This window comes from Ascaphus truei, chromosome 1 (assembly GCF_040206685.1).
Source record: "Ascaphus truei isolate aAscTru1 chromosome 1, aAscTru1.hap1, whole genome shotgun sequence".
NCBI lineage: Eukaryota > Metazoa > Chordata > Amphibia > Anura > Ascaphidae > Ascaphus > Ascaphus truei.
The window spans coordinates 536,675,713-536,698,330 of NC_134483.1; the positions used below are offsets into that span (position 1 = coordinate 536,675,713).

Below are 22,618 nucleotides of genomic sequence, written 5' to 3' on the forward strand. Positions count from 1 at the left end.
CTCAGTTGATGCGCCCTTTCTCACTTCCGTTTGGCGCCGGAGGTGGGGGAGCGACACCTACCTGTACTTCCGGCCGCCGCCATCTTCTGACTCGGCGCCGCGAGGGAGGAAGGGGGTCCGCCATCTTACGCGCCGCGTGGCAGCCTGTTCCCCCGCCGGGGGGGGAGAGGTGATTTGGAGCGGGGAGGGGGGAGAGGTGATTTGGAGCGGGGAGGGAGGAGAGGTGATTTGGAGCGGGGAGGGGGGGAGAGGTGATGCCGCTGGGGAGAGGTGAATTTGAGCGCCGCTGGGGAGGGGGGAGAGGTGATGCCGCTGGGGAGGGGGAGAGGTGAGTTTGAGCGCCGCTGGGGAGGGGGGAGAGGTGATGCCGCTGGGGAGGGGAGAGGTGATTTGGAGCGGGGAGGGGTGATGCCGCTGGGGAGGGGGGAGAGGTGATTTGGAGCGGGGAGGGGGGAGAGGTGATGCCGCTGGGGAGGGGGAGAGGTGAGTTTGAGCGCCGCTGGGGAGGGGGGAGAGGTGATGCCGCTGGGGAGGGGGAGAGGTGATGCCGCTGGGGAGGGGGAGAGGTGATTTGGAGCGGGGAGAGGTGATTTGGAGCGGGGAGGGGGGAGAGGTGATTTGGAGCGGGGAGGGGTGATTTGGAGCGGGGAGGGGTGATTTGGAGCGGGGAGAGGTGATTTGGAGGGGAGAGGTGATGCCGCTGGGGAGGGGGAGAGGTGATGCCGCTGGGGGAGGGGGGAGAGGTGATGCCGCTGGGGAGGGGGGAGAGGTGATGCCGCTGGGGAGGGGGGAGAGGTGATGCGCTGGGGAGGGGGAGAGGTGATTTGGAGCGGGGAGGGGGAGAGGTGATGCCGCTGGGGAGGGGGGATAGGTGATTTGGAGCGGGGAGGGGGAGAGGTGATTTGGAGCGGGGAGGGGGAGAGGTGTGTGTGTGTGTGTGTGTGTGTGTGTGTGTGTGTGTATGTGTGTGTGTGTGTGTGTGTGTGTGTGTGTGTGTCGAGCCGAGGGGGAAGAGAGTGGCAGTTGGGTGACGTCACACACAGCAATCTGATTGGCCAGAGGCTGAGGACCAATCAGATTCACCGCAGATAGCACTAACCTCACTAACCATTCGATTTTATATATTAAGATATATGATATATATATATATATATATATATATATATATATATTATATAAGCTCTGCGGGGGCTGGAACTCCTTTCCCTAATATTTACTTTTATGTATGAAGCGCTTATTCGATTACATTATGTCCCGTTTGTTACTGCTGTAAGGCGCTATCTGCATGGATGGCGCTATATAAAGATATACATATGTAACACCCCTATCCCGAGCGGCTACATAGAGATAGGGTGTACATGAATAACTGTGTCTTTGGTGTTTCCTTGACAGGGTTTAGACCTGCTCAGTTGAGTGTTAGCTCAGTGGGTTACCTCTTATCTCAGGGTCTTCTCTCCGTGGGTCCAGGCCTTGGCTGTAGAGGGGTGGATAAGTGCAGGAAAAATAGAAAATGGCACCAGGAGCTTTTAAATAGTGGTGGTGTTTATTATGCACAATTCCTTAGAGTCCATACACAGATGTTAGTGTATCAACATACAGCAGCAGCATCAGGACAGGTTTTAGTGAACATAAGTGAACAGGGCATTCCGCCCTAGTAACCTTCACCTTCAGACAGGAGTTCCATGCAGGCAATAAAGAACTGGGACCTCACGCCTTTCATTGAACGTGGAGTATGGAGTCACCACCTCCCATGCAAGAGTAGCCTCTCTTGGTCCCTAGCTCAAGGACCCTGCATTTCAGGAAACTCATCCCTGTCTGTTACAATAAGGCAGGAGGGTTTCCCATTTCTCCTAACCTGCCTGGCCTGTCCAGCTGAAGCTGCTTGGGGTGCATTCCCTGGGGTCCCTCTATTATAGAAAGATCTCCTAGGCAGGGATCTCCTCTGGGGTCCCTCTCCCCCTCGAACAATATATTGGACGCTTCAAGACTGGGTTTCCCCCACAGGGGTCTCAACACCCCCCTGGGTAGGCCTAAGACTTACCCTCCTTGGGTAAGACAGGACTGAACATAATTTAGATAGATCACATATTTATACAGGAGGAGGAGTCAGCTATTCTGCCCCAGTAACTGAGCAGATTTAGATGTAGCAAGGCCCTCATCCTGTCGTGATTCCAGCATCTTCCAGACCCTAGCATGTGCTGGAAGCTGCAACATAATTGACACACAGGGTAAACTCTTTCACATGTACAACCCTGTGACTGATTAACCCTGGCACTGCCTGCTGTTACCAGGACTAACATGCAAGGCCAGAAAAATATTGTAGGGTGCTACACATACATATGTAACATGATATGCCCATAAGTACCTCTCTTTCCCCCACAGTGTACCTGTGATGTAAGTCCCTGGTAAGTTCAGGGCCTTCATGGGTTAATCTATGAGCCATTGATCCCCCTTGCCGCCCACTTGTAAGTGATGGAAGTAAGGTGGTGATTCATGGTCTGTGTAAGTCTATCAGTGATGGGTACAGTCCATGAGCCCGCCCCTTCCTGAAGCTAACCAGTGGGTGTTGCAAAGTTAGAGCAGTCTTGCTCTGCCTTCAAGTTGAGAGCATGGGCTGTCAGCCTCTCCCATTGCGTTGATGAGCTGGCCCACCATCAAGACTCAAGTCCCCATACTATCGGGGCAAGCACCATCCTGAAGTCCTGGGACGTGGACTTCAACAACTATGCTGTGTGAAGAGCTGATGCAGCAGGTCCAATAAATCTACTTGTTCATTATACCTCTGCCTGGGTGTCAGTTCCTGGGAAGGAGGGGGTAGGGAGTGCTGTGGTGGGAGCTGACATCCTGCATCCCAGGAGCCCATCACAGCTGGAGGCGCTGAACCAAGGAGCAAGAACCCAGAGACCACCCAATAGCCTGTCCTGTTGCCCCTTACCATCGCGACTTACTCAGCTCTCCTGAACCAGCAGGTATGCCTCAGCACCACACTCAGAAAGTAATTCAGTCCTTCTCCAGAGGGGGGAACATGGGTTACACATACATGATATCAGTGGTGGTCAAGATGTACAGTAAATAAAAAAGTAAGCTGTATTGAGTTTAAACTCACTCTTCCTTATTTTTACTTCCATACACTTTCATGTGCTTCAATGATTTTCAATTTGTCTGCTAAAATGTTAAATAGGTACTTCTTAAAAATGCAGTGCTTATAATAAAAATAATAATAATAATATGAGTTTATTATGATCAAGTTATACATTGTACTTAGTAAATATTATTAATACCATATCATGAACACAATATAGAGCAGAAATGTGGTTAAAAATACAAAAATAAAATTAAGGCCACAATTTTTTCTAAAAATATTTTTAACATGTAGGAGACGAAACACTGGCATCAATAAGACGTGGACGATTTCAGTGGATTGATTAAAATAAGAGCAACAATAGAATAGGAAGCACTAGGAAAGCAGTATTGTTAAGTGGGCATCGATATCATGGAAACTCATATCCTGAACAGCAATCGCTTAAAGATTTTAGACAGTACAGAGCACAGTATTAGTGCTTTATACAGAGGTTCTCAAATCCAGTACTCAAAACCCCCCTCACCCCCTCCAACACGTCAGGTTTTAAGGATATCCCAGCTTCAGCACGGGTGGCTCAATCACTGGCTCGGTCGAAGACTGAGCCACTGATTGAGCCACCTGTGCTGAAGCTGTGACTGATTGAGCCACTGTGCTGAAGCAGGGATGGTCTTAAAACCTGACCGGTTCGGGGGTCTTGAGGACTAAAGTTGAGCACCCCTGGCTTTATAACTCGAAATATAATCATTGGAAACGTCTTCCAGCTTCTGTCCAGTGATATTTATCTGTCTTCCGTAGTCCAATAAGTCATACATTTACCATGCTAACTTCTTTCCAATGGAAAGGACTGGGAAGGGCCTGGCACCGTTACCCGTTTTCACGAAGCTCGACCAAACAACGTTTAAAAAAAAGAGTAAAGAGTAAAGAATGATCTCATCTTTTCAGTTTCTTCAACTTTCACGGCAAAGAAAAACTTCCCGGAGAGGAACCTAATCCCGCTTTTTATAATGCCAGTGGAATTAAGCTGTCAACTCCTTTTTTGATTTCCAACGCAGGAGGATTGAAATATTTTAACCGTTGCCATAGTTTCCACTTTACATAATCACACAGCACTTCTCCCACTTCTGCAACAGTTACTGCAATTGGGGCGTTCTTAACTAACGGTGAAACGTCACAGATGCTGCCTGAAGGGTGCGAGTGGTCATGATATGACCTCACTTGATAAGACTCCTTGTTACCGGCTTTTTATACCGGCCAACAGGAGTAGTAACTACTGGGAATTCATTGCTAACAAGATTGCTCATTTTATTCTTATATATAGATGTGACCTATGCCACAGTACGCAATATCGCCACTGCACGTGGCTCAATCTGTGAGACTTGCCAATAACAACGGTGCCCAGTACATTCTGCATACGCCGGATTACACAATGTGCTTGGACTCATTAATGGCCACACATTATAAAGAGTGACACACTGCGAGTGCTCATTTGCATGTCATTACCCAGAATCCCTGGCTGCAGTGGAAGCATTGTATGCCAAGAGATGATGGGGAGAAGCAGAGATTTGCAGACCTGTCGGAGACGTGAATGTTTTCACACGTGGGATATTTATTTGCTATATGCTTAAGGAATTGTACCCTGCAGCCAACACACGCGTTGTCCATGTGGGATGGAAAGTTTGTACTCAGTTGGAAAGGAAATCTATGGCAGCTCTGACGGTCTTGGAGGTTTTAACGTCCATTGCAGTCACTTTGATTTCTGTATCCCCGAACTGCATGCTGGCTTTGATCTCCCGGCGACCCATCTTTGTGCTGCACTCATTTACGTCGGGCAATTCCAGGTTGATGGCTCCACACTTTCTGACTCCAGGATCAGTAATGTATACCACGTCATCGGTAGAAGAGCAATAGATGTTGATAATGATTTTGCGTTGCCCAAGTCGAGCAGGGCAGTAGCTACGCTGAACGATGTCTCCAAGAGCCACCGACTGGTCCACCGAGACAAACTTGTCAAAGATATCTGTGCACCAGTTCTTTCCCTCTTTAACAAGGAGTTTTTCTTTCGGATGCTTCCCTTCGACAAACTTGTTGAGCACACCAACTCCGTAGGTCAGAGGGGAGCGCCTCACTCTCACTATGGTGGGATCCAGGCCGAAGAGGACTGCGCCTTTGAGTATGGTGAGGCCAACGTCTTGAGGGATGATGACCCTGCAGGTCTCACTGAAAGCTGACTGGACAGCATTCTGAAGCATGGGAGACTCGGCAAAGCCGCCGACTAAAAACAGGTACTTGATACCTTTCACCTCTGGTTTTCTTATGAGATCATCTAGAAGAGAAAAGGTGAACAGATGTGAAGGTTACATAGTGCACTTCTCTTCTCTAAGCAGGAGAAATCTAACCATTCAGTAGCTTACAATTTTTTCCTAGTCTCCATGGTTGTGATTTGGATTAAAATAACTAATAGGATGCGATGGACCAAACATAGTATAGTGGTTAAAGGCCCCTGAAGTCTGAGATCATGCTCCACTGTAAGATACAGTAATACTGGATATCGGCAAACACCTGTCCTCCTACAGCTATTAAATTAAATCCAAGCTCACTACTTGCTCTTGCTGGGTCTGTTATATTGATTGTCTGTTTGTTTCTTCCAGTAACAACAGCCAACAGGAGAGTTAGCCCTTAAAAAAGGTAATTGCATCTTCACTATGTTTATTTTTTTGGTTTATGATAGTCTCACAAATACCTCAAGACAGGAGGAGACTAGCAGAAATCTGAGAAAGTGAAACATGTTATGTCGATTCAGATATTAGATGTTATATCTGGGACGGGCAAACCAGAATCGGAATCCTCATACAAGGGAATAGAAAAGCCCAGATCTGGCCTCCAGTTTGCGAGTCTCTGTATTTCTGTTAGGTGGAGGGCAGAGAGAGGAAGCAGGTGTTATTAATGGCAAGCTCTGACACTGTTTCTTGGTTCTTCATCCAGCTTTAGGATGCTAGAAGTGTGTAGTCATACCCAGCATTATGTAATATTGTAGCAGGATAATTGTCTGTGGAGAGACTTGAACATGCATTTCTAAAGTAAGCTGTTAAATGCTACATTGTACTGCATTGTATTTAGCTGCAAAATTAAAGATTGTACTTATGGCCATGTTTTCTAAGTGGTGATAATCCATATAGCAATTTATGGTCTATTTAACTGAAACATAAACATAAAACCACTTTGTTGACATGGCCCTTAATCTACTGGAGAAACTTAAGCCCAGCCTCCTTCCAACTGCTGTAATTACATACTCTGTTGATTCATCGAACATCCTACCATCTAAAATGTTATTCAATCTGGATCCCTCACCATAATAGGCTATCAATTGGCAAATGCCATCATTTTTTATGGATGTCTGGGGGACCTGTCTGAGCTCTATAAATCCTGCAGAATTTGCTAGCCTTGTACACTCCCTGCTGGGGGTTTCAATAACTTTTTAATGTCCCCAAGTCAACTGCTCTCACAGACTACATGTTTTGTCCCCGCAGTGAATATATCCATTACGTCTCCCACGGGGAGTTACTGTATGTCAGAGTTATGAATCATTTTGTGATCTTCAACCAAGGAAAATTCAGTGTGTCAACCCCTTCTTTGATGAAGTGTTTTAATAAAGTTATGTAATACACATTACCGCAGAATACAATTAGTTTAAAAAAACCTCATTACAGGAGGGGCCTCGATCCTTGTCCCTTTCCTTATCCGCACCTCAACCCTAAATAAATCTCTGACACTAATCATGGAGGTAAAGGACCCCCAGGGCCTGCCATCGTCTTCCCCACCGTATAACCCCCCAAATTCATGCTGCATTAAGCCAAGGTGCAATCTGATCAAGCCCAACATTGTTAGCTGTGACAAACGATATATCCTTTGCATGCCACTGAAATAAATCATACCCCACCAGATCTGGGAAGGTGGGCAGGAATTTTCCAGCTTCTGGAACAGTTAAGTGCTACCTTCACCTGATCCTCTTTTAGTCCCCTGAGCTACAGTAGAAGTATCCTATGTGTATGATATAGGGAAAGGCCTTAAGATAGGGACGCTTTCCACTATAGCAATAGAGAGAGAGATATGCTGTAGGACATTGCCTGAATGCCAGTGCAGCTTGATAGCAGAAAGCAGAGTTGGACTCCATAGTAGAGACTGCTCCCAACGGATCATCCGGCTGGGGGTCCCTCCCCAGAGGAGTCAGATGGTGGAATCATCCACGCAAGAAGCAGCGCGCCGTGCAGCAGGACCACATTGCGGAGCCGCTGATTGTCAGATGGTGGTTTGCACCATGGCTGATTATCCTGGTCTGGACTATGACCAGGGAGGTATTATAAGTGCACCACCGGGCCCCAACACAGGGAAGCGCTATCCTTCACACACACTATTGCTTGTGGACACTCAGGCGTTAAGTGCCCAGGCACATTGATACTGAAAGGACAAAGGGGGATGCAATGAGTTACATGTGGGGTGATGCAATGAGACATATGTAAAGGAGTTATATTCTTTGCTTAGTAAATACTGTTCTTATTCAACTGTGTGTATTTACTGTGTATGTCGGTTCCGGTGAGGGAACACTCCCACCACTCTGGGATCCCTCATCGGTGGAGGCGCTGCACCGTGTATAAGTATACCCCAGGCTCCCAGTGGCGGAGGTTCAGGCCTCCTGTTAGCCACACAGGTGACCGCAGCACGCGTAGTACCCCGGGGGTCCAAGGGCTACATTTGTATATAGTTATCATATCCCCTCTTAGCCGCCTCTTTTCTAATGTAAATAAATCTAATTTAGCTAGCCTCTCCTCATAAGTTAGATTGTCCATCCCCTTTGTTAATTTGGTGGCTCTTCTCTGCACTCTCTCTAGTTCCATAATGTCTTTTCTAAGGAGTGCTGCCCGAAACTGCACTCCATATTCAAGTTAAAGTTTCTTAAATTACAAGTCGATAAGTTCGCCATAGTTCGCGGCAGCTATAGAGGTCCCGTGCTTTCCCCCAGGGGAATACCCTTGAAACAATGGGGCCCACCATTTCCCACTGTGATCATCTGCACCCGACACACATACAGAGTCCCCCAATTTTTTCCGGAGCTTTCTGCATAGGCCCCTGTGTCTCCACATTATTAGTGGCAGCTTTTGCCTCTCCGCATTTTATTTATCTCTCTGATGAACGCAAAAATAACCAACTGTAGGCGTATATCTCAGCTTATCTAAAGTCTTGGGGCCAGTAATGTGCTTCTGGCTACTTCCAGCACTATGTTAAAATAATACGGTGTTTAAACATATTATTGGGAAACATATTGTGCTTTGCAATTGAGACACTTTTTGGAATGCAATTTGACAAACGTAATTGGTCCTTTCTAAGCCGGTCTCCAAATCCAGCAATGGAATCCCCCCCCCCCCCCCCCCTCGTAAATCTGCAGCTTTAAGGTCCTAAATCAATGTGATTTGAATAGAAAATCACTGGGTTTAATCAGTAAGATCAGTTATACTACACATCAATTTGACCAGCTCTAAATCAGGCTCACAGAAAATCACTCAGAGCACAAATCGTTGTTGTTTTACGCACTAAATTACTCGCTGGGATACATTCAAACTCACCCAGCGGTATATTTTTTTTACCCCTTCCAGAGTTTCTTAATAGATTTTTCAGGAGCCACAAAAAAAGCCATATTATCCCACCTTATACAGGCATACCCCGCATTAACGTACGCAATGGGACCGGAGCATGTATGTAAAGCACTACCTTTTTTCTACTTATCGATGCATGTTCTGTACTGCAATTGTCATATACGTGCATAACTGATGTAAATAACGCATTTGTAACAGGCTCTATAGTCTCCCCGCTTGCGCACAGCTTCGGTACAGGTAGGGAGCCGGTATTGCTGTTCAGGACGTGCTGACAGGCGCATGCGCGAGCTGGCGTTTGCCTATTGGGCGATATGTCATTACTCGCGAGAGTACTTAAAGTGAGTGTCCTTAAACCGGGGTATGCCTGTATATGTTTTTCTTCAGTCGTTGTAACGCGTAATTAAGGATGCCATGTCATTGTATGGGGTATGATTCAGAAACACAATGGGGTCAATGTAGCAAGAGAAATATTTTTAGGGTTAATGCCAAGAGTTGTGTCACAATAGAGGTGGGTGAATGTGTACAAATGTGCATATATATAATATTTGTGGATGAATATTCGCATGCAAAGATGTTGTTGAAATATTAGAGCGAATATATGCAATTCTGTCGCCGGCCACCACGAGAGAGACATCTGTGAACAAAATAAACGGGCACCCTGAGATACCTGGGAAATATGATAACCGGATATGCTAATGAATCATATGAGCACATTTGCCAGGTATCTTAGGGGCGCCCATTTTCTGTACATAGGTCCATGTGTTGTTTGAAGGTGATATATATATATATCACTTTGGACTCTAACTAAGAACCATCTCTCTCCCATCCCTCACCTCCCCTTCTATCCCTCTCCCATCCCTCACCTCCCCCTCTATCCCTCTCCCATCCCTCACCTCCCCCTCTATCCCTCTCCCATCCCTCACCTCCCCCTCTATCCCTCTCCCATCCCTCACCTCCCCCTCTATCCCTCTCCCATCCCTCACCTCCCCCTCTATCCCTGTCCCATCCCTCACCTCCCCCTCTATCCCTCTCCCATCCCTCACCTCGCCCTCTATCACTCTCCCATCCCTCACCTCCCCCTCTATCACTCTCCCATCCCTCACCTCCTCTATCCCTGTCCCATCCCCCACCTTCCCCTCTATCCCTCTCCCATCCCTCACCTCCCCATTTATCCCTCTCCCATCCCTCACCTCCCCCTCTATCACTCTCCCATCCCTCACCACCCCCTCTATCCCTCTCCCATCCCTCACCTCCCCCTCTATCCCTCTCCCATCCCTCACCTCCCCCTCTATCACTCTCCCATCCCTCACCTCCCCCTCTATCCCTCTCCCATCCCTCACCTCCCCCTCTATCCCTCTCCCATCCCTCACCTCCCCCTCTATCCCTCTCCCATCCCTCACCTCCCCCTCTATCCCTCTCCCATCCCTCACCTCCCCCTCTATCCCTCTCCCATCCCTCACCTCCCCCTCTATTCCTCTCCCATCCCTCACCTCCCCCTCTATCTCTCTCCATCCCTCACCTCCCCCTCTATCCCTCTCCCATCCCTCACCTCCCCCTCTATCCCTCTCCCATCCCTCACCTCCCCCTCTATCCCTCTCAAATCCCTCACCTCCCCCTCTATTCCTCTCACCTCCCCCTCTATCCCTCTCCCATCCCTCACCTCCCCCTCTATAACTCTCCCAACACTCACCTCCCCCTCTATCCCTCTCCCATCCCTCACCTCCCCCTCAATCCCTCTCCCATCCCTCACCTCCCCCTCTATCCCTCTCCCATCCCTCACCTCCCCCTCTATCCCTCTCCAATCCCTCACCTCCCCCTCTATCCCTCACCTCCCCCTCTATCCCTCTCCCATCTCTCACCTCACCCTCGATCACTCTCCCATCCCTCACCTCCCCCTCTATCCCTCTCCCATCCCTCACCTCCCCCTCTATCCCTCTCCCATTCCTCACCTCCCCCTCTATCCCTCTCCGATCCCTCACCTCCCCCTCTATCCCTCTCCCATCCCTCACCTCCCCCTCTATCCCTCTCCCATCCCTCACCTCCCCCTCTATCCCTCTCCCATCCCTCACCTCCCCCTCTATCCCTCTCCCATCCCTCACCTCCCCCTCTATCCCTCTCCCATCCCTCACCTCCCCCTCTATCACTCTCCCATCCCTCACCTCCCCCTCTATCCCTCTCCCATCCCTCACCTCCCCCTCTATCCCTCTCCCATCCCTCACCTCCCCCTCTATCCCTCTCCCATCCCTCCCCTCCCCCTCTATCCCTCTCCCATCCCTCACCTCCCCCTCTATCCCTCTCCCATCCCTCCCCTCCCCCTCTATCCCTCTCCCATCCCTCACCTCCCCCTCTATCCCTCTCCCATCCCTCACCTCCCCCTCTATCCCTCTCCCATCCCTCACCTCCCCCTCTATCCCTCTCCCATCCCTCACCTCCCCCTCTATCCCTCTCCCATCCCTCACCTCCCCCTCTATCACTCTCCCATCCCTCCCTCCCCCTCTATCCCTCTCCCATCCCTCACCTCCCCCTCTATCACTCTCCCGTCCCTCCCCCTCTATCCCTCTCCCATCCCTCACCTCCCCCTCTATCACTCTCCCATCCCTCACCTCCCCCTCTATCACTCTCCCATCCCTCCCCCTCTTATCCCTCTCCCATCCCTCACCTCCCCCTCTATCCCTCTCCCATCCCTCACCTCCCCCTCTATCCCTCTCCCATCCCTCACCTCCCCCTCTATCCCTCTCCCATCCCTCACCTCCCCCTCTATCACTCTCCCATCCCTCACCTCCCCCTCTATCCCTCTCCCATCCCTCACCTCCCCCTCTATCTCTCTCCCATCCCTCACCTCCCCCTCTATCACTCTCCCATCCCTCACCTCCCCCTCTATCCCTCTCCCATCCCTCACCTCCCCCTCTATCCCTCTCCCATCCCTCACCTCCCCCTCTATCCCTGTCCCATCCCTCACCTCCCCCTCTATCCCTCTCCCATCCCTCACCTCGCCCTCTATCACTCTCCCATCCCTCACCTCCCCCTCTATCACTCTCCCATCCCTCACCTCCTCTATCCCTGTCCCATCCCCCACCTTCCCCTCTATCCCTCTCCCATCCCTCACCTCCCCATTTATCCCTCTCCCATCCCTCACCTCCCCCTCTATCACTCTCCCATCCCTCACCACCCCCTCTATCCCTCTCCCATCCCTCACCTCCCCCTCTATCCCTCTCCCATCCCTCACCTCCCCCTCTATCACTCTCCCATCCCTCACCTCCCCCTCTATCCCTCTCCCATCCCTCACCTCCCCCTCTATCCCTCTCCCATCCCTCACCTCCCCCTCTATCCCTCTCCCATCCCTCACCTCCCCCTCTATCCCTCTCCCATCCCTCACCTCCCCCTCTATCCCTCTCCCATCCCTCACCTCCCCCTCTATTCCTCTCCCATCCCTCACCTCCCCCTCTATCTCTCTCCCATCCCTCACCTCCCCCTCTATCCCTCTCCCATCCCTCACCTCCCCCTCTATCCCTCTCCCATCCCTCACCTCCCCCTCTATCCCTCTCAAATCCCTCACCTCCCCCTCTATTCCTCTCACCTCCCCCTCTATCCCTCTCCCATCCTTCACCTCCCCCTCTATAACTCTCCCAACACTCACCTCCCCCTCTATCCCTCTCCCATCCCTCACCTCCCCCTCAATCCCTCTCCCATCCCTCACCTCCCACTCTATCCCTCTCCCATCCCTCACCTCCCCCTCTATCCCTCTCCAATCCCTCACCTCCCCCTCTATCCCTCACCTCCCCCTCTATCCCTCTCCCATCTCTCACCTCACCCTCGATCACTCTCCCATCCCTCACCTCCCCCTCTATCCCTCTCCCATCCCTCACCTCCCCCTCTATCCCTCTCCCATTCCTCACCTCCCCCTCTATCCCTCTCCGATCCCTCACCTCCCCCTCTATCCCTCTCCCATCCCTCACCTCCCCCTCTATCCCTCTCCCATCCCTCACCTCCCCCTCTATCACTCTCCCATCCCTCCCTCCCCCTCTATCCCTCTCCCATCCCTCACCTCCCCCTCTATCACTCACCCGTCCCTCCCCCTCTATCCCTCTCCCATCCCTCACCTCCCCCTCTATCACTCTCCCATCCCTCACCTCCCCCTCTATCACTCTCCCATCCCTCCCCCTCTATCCCTCTCCCATCCCTCACCTCCCCCTCTATCCCTCTCCCATCCCTCACCTCCCCCTCTATCCCTCTCCCATCCCTCACCTCCCCCTCTATCCCTCTCCCATCCCTCACCTCCCCCTCTATCACTCTCCCATCCCTCACCTCCCCCTCTATCCCTCTCCCATCCCTCACCTCCCCCTCTATCTCTCTCCCATCCCTCACCTCCCCCTCTATCCCTCTCCCATCCCTCACCTCCCCCTCTATCACTCTCCCATCCCTCACCTCCCCCTCTATCACTCTCCCGTCCCTCCCCCTCCTATCCCTCTCCCATCCCTCACCTCCCCCTCTATCCCTCCCATCCCTCAACCTCTCTATCCCTCTCCCATCCCTCCCCCTCTATCACCCTCCCGTCCCTCCCCCTCTATCACTCTCCCGTCCCTCCCCTCCCCCTCTATCACTCTCCCATCCCTCACCTCCTCCTCTATCACTCTCCCGTCCCTCCCCCTCTATCCCTCTCCCATCCCTCACCCTCTCTATCCCTCTCCCATCCCTCCCACTCTATCACCCTCCCATCCCTCACCCTCTCTATCCCTCTCCCGTCCCTCCCCCTCTATCACCCTCCCATCCCTCACCCTCTCTATCCCTCTCCTGTCCCTCCCCCTCTATCACCCTCCCGTTCCTCCCCCTCTATTACTCTCCCGTCCCTCCCCTCCCCTTCTATCACTCTCCCGTCCCTCCCCCTCTACCACTCTCCTTTTTGCTCCCTCTCTACCAAAACCTATATTTCAAAGTCAGGAACGTCTGGGTGATTCGAATGTGCAAAATCCTTCATTTTTTTGCACTTTAGAATAAATCTTTGCGGCAAATTCAAATCTCAGCGAATAATTTGCCCATCTGTAGCACTAAGACTCCGGGCTTCATTTCCCTTTGTGTATCTGCTTACAATGTGGCCTTATTTATGGATGAAGTTTGTGGTGAAGTTACGTGACATACTGTTACGTGACATGCTGTTACGTGACATGCTGTTACGTGACATGCTGTTACGTGACATGCTATTACGTGACATGCTGTTACGTGACATGCTGTTACGTGACATATTGTTACATGACATACTGTTACATGACATATTGTTACATGCCATACTGTTACATGACATATTGTTACATGACAGACTGTTACACGGAAATGGACCAAACTGAATGCTTTAGGCATTTTCATTCTTTTGTTTTACCTAAAAAGAATCCTTCACCAAGTATTGTTATACTCGACACAGCTCCCGTACAAGCACAGAGGGGTTGTGTCAAAATAAACTTTTACTTGTATCCTTACATACACCCCACTGATCTTATTCAAGTTAATTTACACCACTGATCCATTGGAAACATTTCACACCAGTAGCGATTTGGCTGAAGGCGCTGAAACAATATTTAATACAAAATAAGGATTTCTGCCTTTTGGCCGACAATGTTTACCCACACAGCTAATAGCCAGACTCAGAAACACTCTGTCACACTGAATTAGTGATGAAGATTTCCTGTAACAAGCTGTTATCAAAGAGCCCCCATCAGCATACCAATAAACAGAGCTTCATGCGATCACTCGGAATGTAGAATATCCTGCGGGAACGCAGAATATTAAAGGGTTTCCATAGGATTAAATGGCAGTGATAACGCAGAATATCAGAAAATACCTCACTATAACGCCCCAGCCAGAGCAGTGACCTCTGCTACGTCTGGAAGGTTATTTTAATTATTCAGACAATCTGGTTGTAGAGGGGATTAATATCATTCTACTCCACCGTCCTAACAAAACCGGCCCAAATAACTGCTTGTCAGGGGTTCTCAACTCCAGTCCCCCAAGATCCCCCCCAACAGGCTGGGTTTTCAGGATATCCCTGCTTCAGCACAGGTGGTGCTGTCAAAGACTGAGCCACTGATTGAGCATGCTGTGCTTCAGCAGGGATATCCTTAACACCTGACCTGTTAGGGGGTTTTGAGGACAGGAGTTCAGAACCTCTGGCTTGTGTAAAAACACTTCATTCTTTTAAAATCTGTTTTTGATGTGTAACCCCCCTCCTAAAGGTTACTAACATGGCTGTTGTAAGCTTGGCTCCACCCAGGGTTGCTATGGAGATCCAGGGGTATTTAAGGGTGAGGGACTAGTCTAGAAAATTAGGTTCCAGGAGGACACGAGGAGAGGAGCCTCGGGGAGAGTGGATAAGTAATGTTTATAAAGAAATAGACCCCCCTGTTTATTATGCTGTAGATAGGGACAGTGCCCGTTACGTTAGGATCCCTGAAAGAAAGAATAGAATCCAGAATACAGTAAGTAATAAAGAAGAATACGGCATGCCACAGAGGGCCTCAGGAAAGATGGCTCCCGGGTGCCGGCGGATCATCTCTATCCACCGATCGGCACTAATATTCCTCATTGGTCTGTATAGAAGTGGCAGTTCCCAAACAGGCAAAGGGTATTGGGTCAAGTAAAGGCCCACCAGAATAATACCGAGGATGGTTCTGAAGTAACAGGGGGGGCAGGGTCCCACACTTACTCTGCAACTAAGTCCAAGTACCTTCATTGAAGGGTTAAGAGTCAGCGCTGATGGAAAAACTGTATTCATGTCTGTCTGTTATACAATACAGTACAACGTCATTAATAAGTGTATGAGCGGTCCCTGTCCATGGGAACCCGAATAAATGACAGTTGTACTACAAATGTTCCCGGCGCCCATTATTCTACAACCTTGCTACCTCATTATCCAGCCCCTGTGTCACGGTAACCCATGCGGAGTAGCCATATAATGCACCCCAATGTAATCTCCCTATGAGCCGGCAGGGAGGGTTGCAGATGACCATGTCTCGCTCCCTGGAATATATGAATGGGCTTGCGAGGCTCCAGTAAGGGAAGTGAATGCACAATTCTAGAGGAATGGAAAGCAGACAGAAGCTATTTGGTGCATATACAGTAGTATTTAGGCGAAGATCGGTGCGTTTTGCCTTTTGTACTGAATATTACTGAAGACTAATTATTATAGAGTGGATCACTCCATTTTGAAAAGGATGTAACTTGCCTTTAAAATGCTGCTGAAGTATACAGGGCAATATTTACTGAGCGACGCCACACCATAAGTGAATGAAAATGAACAGGCCTCTTACAATGCCGGCAGGCGTTTTATGGTGTAGCTGCGCTTAGTAAATATGGGCCTTAGCATCTGGGCCATACAGAAATTCAGACTTCAGAGAAGTCATCTTCACAGTATATGGGACAGTGATCTATACATCATGTTCAGGCACCAAAAACATAAATTGTAAGCTCCTCGGGGCAGGGGCTGTGTCTGTAACATTGCTATGCGCTGCGTACCGCACGTTATACTGTAATAGTGACGCGCTGTGAGTCCCACTGGGAGAAAAGTGCTATATGAAATAAAGTTATTATCATCATCAAACATACCATTAGCATAGGCTTAATGTCCCGTTACTGTATCTCTCAATAGAAGAAGTGAAGATCATCAGGAAGCGCAATGTCATGTAAAAAAACAGAAGAAAATTCCCTGATGGTGCAGTATTGTGATTGATATGTGATAAATATCAAGGTGCAGTGTGCTGGATACTCACAAGTGTAGAGTGAGCAATGTTCCCATAAAGGTTTCTTTATGTGTGTCAGCCCGTTGGACCGTCAGACAGGTAAGTGGAATGATAAGTGCTGGAGACCTTAAGTGAATAATAAAACGGACATAGTGCAGACTGTACAAAATATCTTTAAAAGTAAGTATATGTGTAATACACTCACATGGTTTTAAAAGGTAACAAGCGTTTAGATCACACAGGTTGGATCTCAGCAATGAATGAGCTGTTCTCTGTCCCCCCTCTGCCTCGGCAGGCGTGCGTGTCACCGGTGCGTCTCACCCTAACCGGAAACCGGAAGTGACGTCATCTGCTCCGGGGGACGCCGATCCTGTGGGAGTTTTTCTCATCAGCCTCACTCTACGCGTTTCTCCGTATTGCGGTTTCTCCTGAAGAAACCGCAATACGGAGAAACGCGTAGAGTGAGGCTGATGAGAAAAACTCCCACAGGATCGGCGTCCCCCGGAGCAGATGACGTCACTTCCGGTTTCCGGTTAGGGTGAGACGCACCGGTGACACGCACGCCTGCCGAGGCAGAGGGGGGACAGAGAACAGCTCATTCATTGCTGAGATCCAACCTGTGTGATCTAAACGCTTGTTACCTTTTAAAACCATGTGAGTGTATTACACATATACTTACTTTTAAAGATATTTTGTACAGTCTGCACTATGTCCGTTTTATTATTCACTTAAGGTCTCCAGCACTTATCATTCCACTTACCTGTCTGACGGTCCAACGGGCTGACACACATAAAGAAACCTTTATGGGAACATTGCTCACTCTACACTTGTGAGTATCCAGCACACTGCACCTTGATATTTATCACATATCAATCACAATACTGCACCATCAGGGAATTTTCTTCTGTTTTTTTACATGACATTGCGCTTCCTGATGATCTTCACTTCTTCACTGTCCACGGGATCGAGAGAACGACCCCACACTGGGTTAAGCAGCATTAATTCATGTTTGTATAAGTATCACATTTTTTCACATCTGTGTTTATAATTTTGGAGCGCCACTTTTTGATATATTTGCCTGCCACTTGTATCTCTCAATAACCTGATGCTAAGCCTGTCCTGGCGTCACTCCTATCCAGACAGCTAAATAGGTGGTTTAACTCCAGTTTAAGAGTACAGGAGAGGGAAATAATACCAGAAACATAAGGCTGCTCATTAAATCCCACAGAACGGTGGGAAAAAGGTGTATTTCAGTGTCTAAAGAGGAGCCCCAACTAATGTAACATTCAGCCCCTGTGTTGACAATAACACACTTTTTGTGGCTATGCGATGTTATGATAACGCCTCACTTGCCTATCATTTGCTTGTCATCACTAATGGCTGTTATAGTTAATGCCAATGCCCTTTATGGGACAACACACGGTATAATGTTGTGCTAATTGTACTTTGAAGATACGGGGTTAGGCTTAACGTGGCGTTAAATTGGGATCTTTGTGGATCTGGGCCACAGATTCGCAGCACACATTGCCCTCAGTGACTGCAGCGCCCTGTTGCCGTACTCTGTGCTACTTTCATCCGGAGCAGAGTCAAATACAAAATATAATTATGAAGGGTAATGACCATGAACACGCTAAGGGGTAAATAATAAAGCGCTTCCTTGGTCAGTACCTATGTGCTGGACTATCTGCTGGATTGTTGGTTGAAACAGTTCATTCATGGCCTCAGAAGACATCCTCAGCATGCCCTGGGACGACCACTTCACAAAGTTGACGCTGCAAAAAACAAACGGAGATAGAGAAAAAGGACGAAAACACGGTGAGTTCTTTTATTCTATTTGAGTATTTGCACCAACTGTACCTAACCTGCACTTAAACTGCACATTCACCTGCGCGCTTAAACCATGGAAATTATTATTTGGTCTCCAGTTGTCTTCACTTGCGTCGAGTTCCCAGGTATCTATGTCCCACAGTTTTTATTTCCAGTCAAGTTATACGTTTAATTATTTAGCAGCATACACTTGCTTGTTAAACACGTTCTTTTGGTATTTTATAGGTATTCTTGATATATTTTAACGTCGCTTTCCTATTCCGTTTGTTTAACCAGAATGCACATGTTGATTTAATGAACCAGGCCCCATTTTAATAACCCCCTTCTAATATTCATATCCTTCTGGAACTGTAGTTGACAGACAATTGACATGTTCCTCTTGGCACTCATTCCTTCTCCCTGCAACATACCCGCCCCCTCCCCACTGCCATAGAAACATGAAATGACCACCAGGCCTCGCCTAATGTAGCCAATTTCCCAACCTGCCTACAAAGCCTGTAGTCCCATTTCATGCTTCTGAATGGGACCCCCCCACAGAGGTTATTCTCTTAGAGGCACTGTGGCGTGATCGAAGACAATAAGGCTGAGGCCCCACTGCTCGCGCCTTGTAAGCTGGCGGCGCGTGCAGAGCGTTATACCGCGATCTGCAGGCGGCGTTCAGAGGTGCGGGGGGGGGGGGCGTGGCCAATCCGGGCTGTGTGGGCGCAGCCATGATGAGGAGGCGGGGCCATGACGCCGGCCAAACTAAAAAAAAAACATGCCCCACATACACACAAACACCGCAGACGTCCCCCCCACCTCTCACTCTCCCCCCCCCCCTCGCTCCCGCTCACCCACCTCTCAGATTGGCTCCCTGCCACACCACATGACGCGTCGCAGCTCGGGATCACAAACTGGTTTTAGCCCCTGCCGGCTGACGCATCACAGTGCGCAGTGAGCCTGGGAGCGAGGAGGGACTGGGACAGCCAGGGAGCAGGTAAGGGGCTGGTGAGAGGCGCACACACAGCCGCACGCCGCCGGCTGCGCTGGGGACATAGCCTAAGGCTTACTACAGCTGTATAGAGTTTCCTTGTGCCCATGTCAAGTCCTATATTGTATTTTCCTCTAACACATTTTTGTGAGAGGCTGTTCTATGCACCCATAACCTTTTCAGTGACAACAATGTCTCATGTCTTCAATTACCAGCCCTCTTAGGAGTATTGTATTAGCTCTAAAAAGGTGCTTATTTCCTGTATCTTGCCTTTGAAATATTTGGAAGTCTCTGTTCTAATCCCCCCTTCCCTACTTTCTTCTAGAGCGGGGGTGCGCGATCTTCCCCTGCTGTGCCCCCTTGCCTGCTTCCCTCCCTCTCTTACCTTGTCTCCGGATCTCGGCGTCAAATGACACCGCGTTGCCGAAGACAAGGTAAGTGAAGTTGCAGAGGCTTCACGCGATCCCCCGGCATTCATTTAAATGCCTTGGGGGAAGAGCGCGGGGCCGCTACAACCGCCGCGCTCCCCTGAAAAATCTTGCGCCCCCCAGTTTGCGCACTAGTTCTAGAATATAGATGTTCTTGTCCTACAGTCCTTTCTGTTGAGCTTTATGGTGCAAACCATAAACCATTTTTGTAGGTCTCCTTTTTCAAAGCCTCCATTTTGTTTGTCCTTCTGAATATAGGTGTGCTAAACATGGTACTTTGGGTGGCGTCTTGCCCATGATCTAAAAAGGAGCTTTAACACTTTCTTTTTACTGTGGATTCCCTTCCTCAGCACTCTCCTGACTTCTCACTGCCATGTACAGGTAAGAATATCCATGAGTGTATCAGCAGGTCTTGCACAGATTCATAAACCTGTCACTCCACTGTCGCACATCATACAGTGGTTAAGCTGCAGAAAAGGATTCTGGGAAGTGACATGCATATGAGCACCCAGTTAGCATGGTCACTTTTAACTTCCTATCAACTTTATGATATGAAATCCCTGAGCATTTGCCTGCTGCATTGCACCGCTTATGAAATTAAGCCAAAGGCAAGGTTTTCGTGAACTCCCTGCAAGACCGCTGTTTCGTCCTTATTGGAATCATCGGTTTGAGCTTAGTCACGGATTCTGCATGTGAAGCGACAGTAGTAGCTGTTGCAAACCAGGCCATTGTGAATTGTTTTGTTGTGTGTTGAGCATGTTACATGATAACCCCCTGCTGACTAAATGGTCCAATACCCTGAGTGTTATTACCTGCTTTTTCTTAGAGCCGTCTCCACACTTTGCCCCTTGTGTCTTCTATAGAAGTCGATGAAGGAGAACGGCAAGGAGATGTTCAGATGGTTTGACCTCTGTGGGGCGGCTGTTCTCTTTCTGGCCTCAAAGGCAATCGTCAGATCAACCCAGGCTGCCGGGCGCTTCACTTTGAATGTCCGGATGAAGTCTTCTCCAAAAATCTTGCACAGCATCTTCTCAAAGGCGAGGTCCACTCCCACAGCTCCGTAGGGACCACCTTCCATAAGACAAGGGGGCTAGTCAGATACCAGACAAATTGCAGCGTTGCTTCAATGCTATCATTTCTTTTTCTTTTTTTATATATAACATGAAATATTTAATTAAGCCAAATCAATATCTGATACACTGACAGATAAACATCTATATCTGATATAAGGTCAGAGTATAAATACAAAGTACCCAAGAGAAATTCATCAGAAGAAATTACACAATCAGTGTCAGTTAGAGGTCCCCTTATCTGTACTTTATAAAAGACTTTGGTGCCTGAAACTTGATTTTAATAATAATTGAAAGGTTATCACAACTTGGAATAAACTTCCATCTTAATCAGGAAAATCCCATTGGTTGTGATTAATGGGAATGGCATACAGTACAGTACTACGCATTATGAATTGTTTTGTTTTGCTGCCTGGTGGATCAGCCTTTCATATTGTGATTCCTTGCTGGCCTCCTGAGCAGAGAAGAGATTAAGGGGCTTGCTCTAGCTGTAGCATCCGATCCGGACGTTTTCAGCCACAAATCCCTATTGACGTCAGTGGTGAAGTCGGGACGAGAACTGCTCTTTCGACCGCTTCGGCTGGTGTAGAATAAGCGCCTAAAACTGTGTAGGTGTATGATAGTCTGATGTGGGTTAGAACAGAGAGTAAGGAGACAGTCATTCATTTTTAGCCAGGTTTTTAGGGGGAGTCGAGCATGGCTCCTTCTCTTCCCACCCTTAGGTCAAAAATAAAAAATGTTTTCTGACGAGTCATTTCTATAGCTCGTACCCAACACTATGGCAGCCAACTTGGATAGTTATACTAACCATAACCAACCATTATGGTCAGACACGGCTAGCCACTTAATTTACACATCCAAAGCAACCAACCACACCGCATTCCACTCAAAGGGCGCTATCCTGATTGGCTGCTTCGGAGTATATTGAATGACACGCTTGGATTTTTAAACTCTCTATGGCAGGGATTATTTCTCGGTTGTATGCTTGCATGTTTTGTACATTTTTTTAATGTTATCATTTCCTGCTTTCTCAGGTCTATTTATTTATACACCGCTTTTCTCCCAATGTGATTTAATGTTACAAAAAAAAAGAGAACACATTTAAAAGCTAAAAATAAAATAAATAAAAAGCCGAGCACAATATAAAAATGTATTTAAAAAAAATGCATACTGTACCTACTGTTTCTTCTATGGAATAGAAGTCAGTATAGAGTCCTGCGGGTATCATGCCAGCTTGTGCTAGGTTTAAATACTGAAAGATGCAGTGCACTGTATACAGTAACTGACAATACCCCTGACCCTTGAAGAATCAAAGGGCATATTAACCTGGCCCAGCATGGAAGAATTTACAGCTCACAAACGACTCACTATAGCAGGGGAGGCCAACTCTGGTCGTCAAGGGCCACCAACAGGTCAGGCTTTCAGGCTATCCCTGCTTCAGCACAGGTGGTTCAATCAGTGGCTCGTCGACTGAGCCACCTGTGCTGAAGCAGGGATATCCTGAAAACCTGACCTGTTGATGGCCCTTGAGGACCGGAGTTGGCCACCCCTGCCCTAGAGCCCGTATTCAATGTGCTGTGAAGCCACGTCCTCATCGCCATTCAAATAAATCAGACGAAGGGCCGTATTAACTAAGGAGTGCTATTCCATTAGACACCTTACAGCCCCATTCAAGTGAATGGGAATTGAGGGCCAGATTCACCAAGCAGTGCTACTCCATACGTCCCCTTCCGCGCAGGAAGACACCTTACAGCTTATTCGTTCAAATAGGCAGTAAAATGCCATTTTTACCGAGCCGTGCTGCCAGGTGCCCTACGCAGTAACCCCGGCTCAGCAGATATCGCCTTACCTGTACATTTTCTCCAG

General features: G+C 48.7%; 1 protein-coding gene across 2 annotated transcripts in view; it reads right to left on the reverse strand.

The window, feature by feature from the left end:
- Nucleotides 1-3,213: 3,213 nt before the first annotated feature.
- Nucleotides 3,214-22,618, reverse strand: part of HSPA12B (heat shock protein family A (Hsp70) member 12B) — a 105,786-nt gene continuing 86,381 nt past the window's right edge. For both annotated transcript variants that reach the window (XM_075572842.1, XM_075572834.1), the window contains 3 exons: nt 20,495-20,753; nt 18,126-18,229; nt 3,214-5,405 (listed from right to left, as the gene is read on the reverse strand). In XM_075572842.1, coding sequence (XP_075428957.1) covers nt 4,765-5,405; nt 18,126-18,229; nt 20,495-20,753 — 1,004 coding nt within the window. In that variant the 3' untranslated portion in view covers nt 3,214-4,764. The remainder of the gene's footprint in view (nt 5,406-18,125; nt 18,230-20,494; nt 20,754-22,618) is intronic.